Here is a 244-nt window from a genome sequence, read left to right as displayed (position 1 = left end):
ATACATTATAAATGAATAAAAATAATAGAAATGAATATTACATAAGAAAGTTTAATAAAAAATTGATTAAATAATATATATCGATTAAATAACAATTCAAATAAAAATTAAAAATCAAACCTGTATCCTTCTTTATATATATTTGGTACATCAATACTAACTATTGAATCTTTCAGATTCTTTAATGATTCTGCTAACCATAATGGAAATTCTACTTTTGATCCTACCTTTAAATCTTTAGATG

The 244-nt window shown here is 19.7% G+C and overlaps 1 protein-coding gene across 1 annotated transcript in view; it reads right to left on the bottom strand.

Annotated features, from left to right (window-relative positions):
* Nucleotides 1-244, bottom strand: part of LOC102671334 (DNA replication complex GINS protein PSF3) — a 6878-nt gene that overhangs the window by 5407 nt on the left and 1227 nt on the right. The window contains exon 2 of the mRNA XM_031514250.1: nucleotides 120-244. Coding sequence (XP_031370110.1) covers nucleotides 120-244 — 125 coding nt within the window. The remainder of the gene's footprint in view (nucleotides 1-119) is intronic.

The sequence above is a fragment of the Apis dorsata genome, unplaced genomic scaffold (genome assembly GCF_000469605.1).
Source record: "Apis dorsata unplaced genomic scaffold, Apis dorsata 1.3 scaffold_943, whole genome shotgun sequence".
Taxonomy (NCBI): Eukaryota; Metazoa; Arthropoda; class Insecta; order Hymenoptera; family Apidae; genus Apis; species Apis dorsata.
Note: the sequence above shows the minus strand (reverse complement) of the source record. Positions and strands in the feature narration are given on the sequence as shown.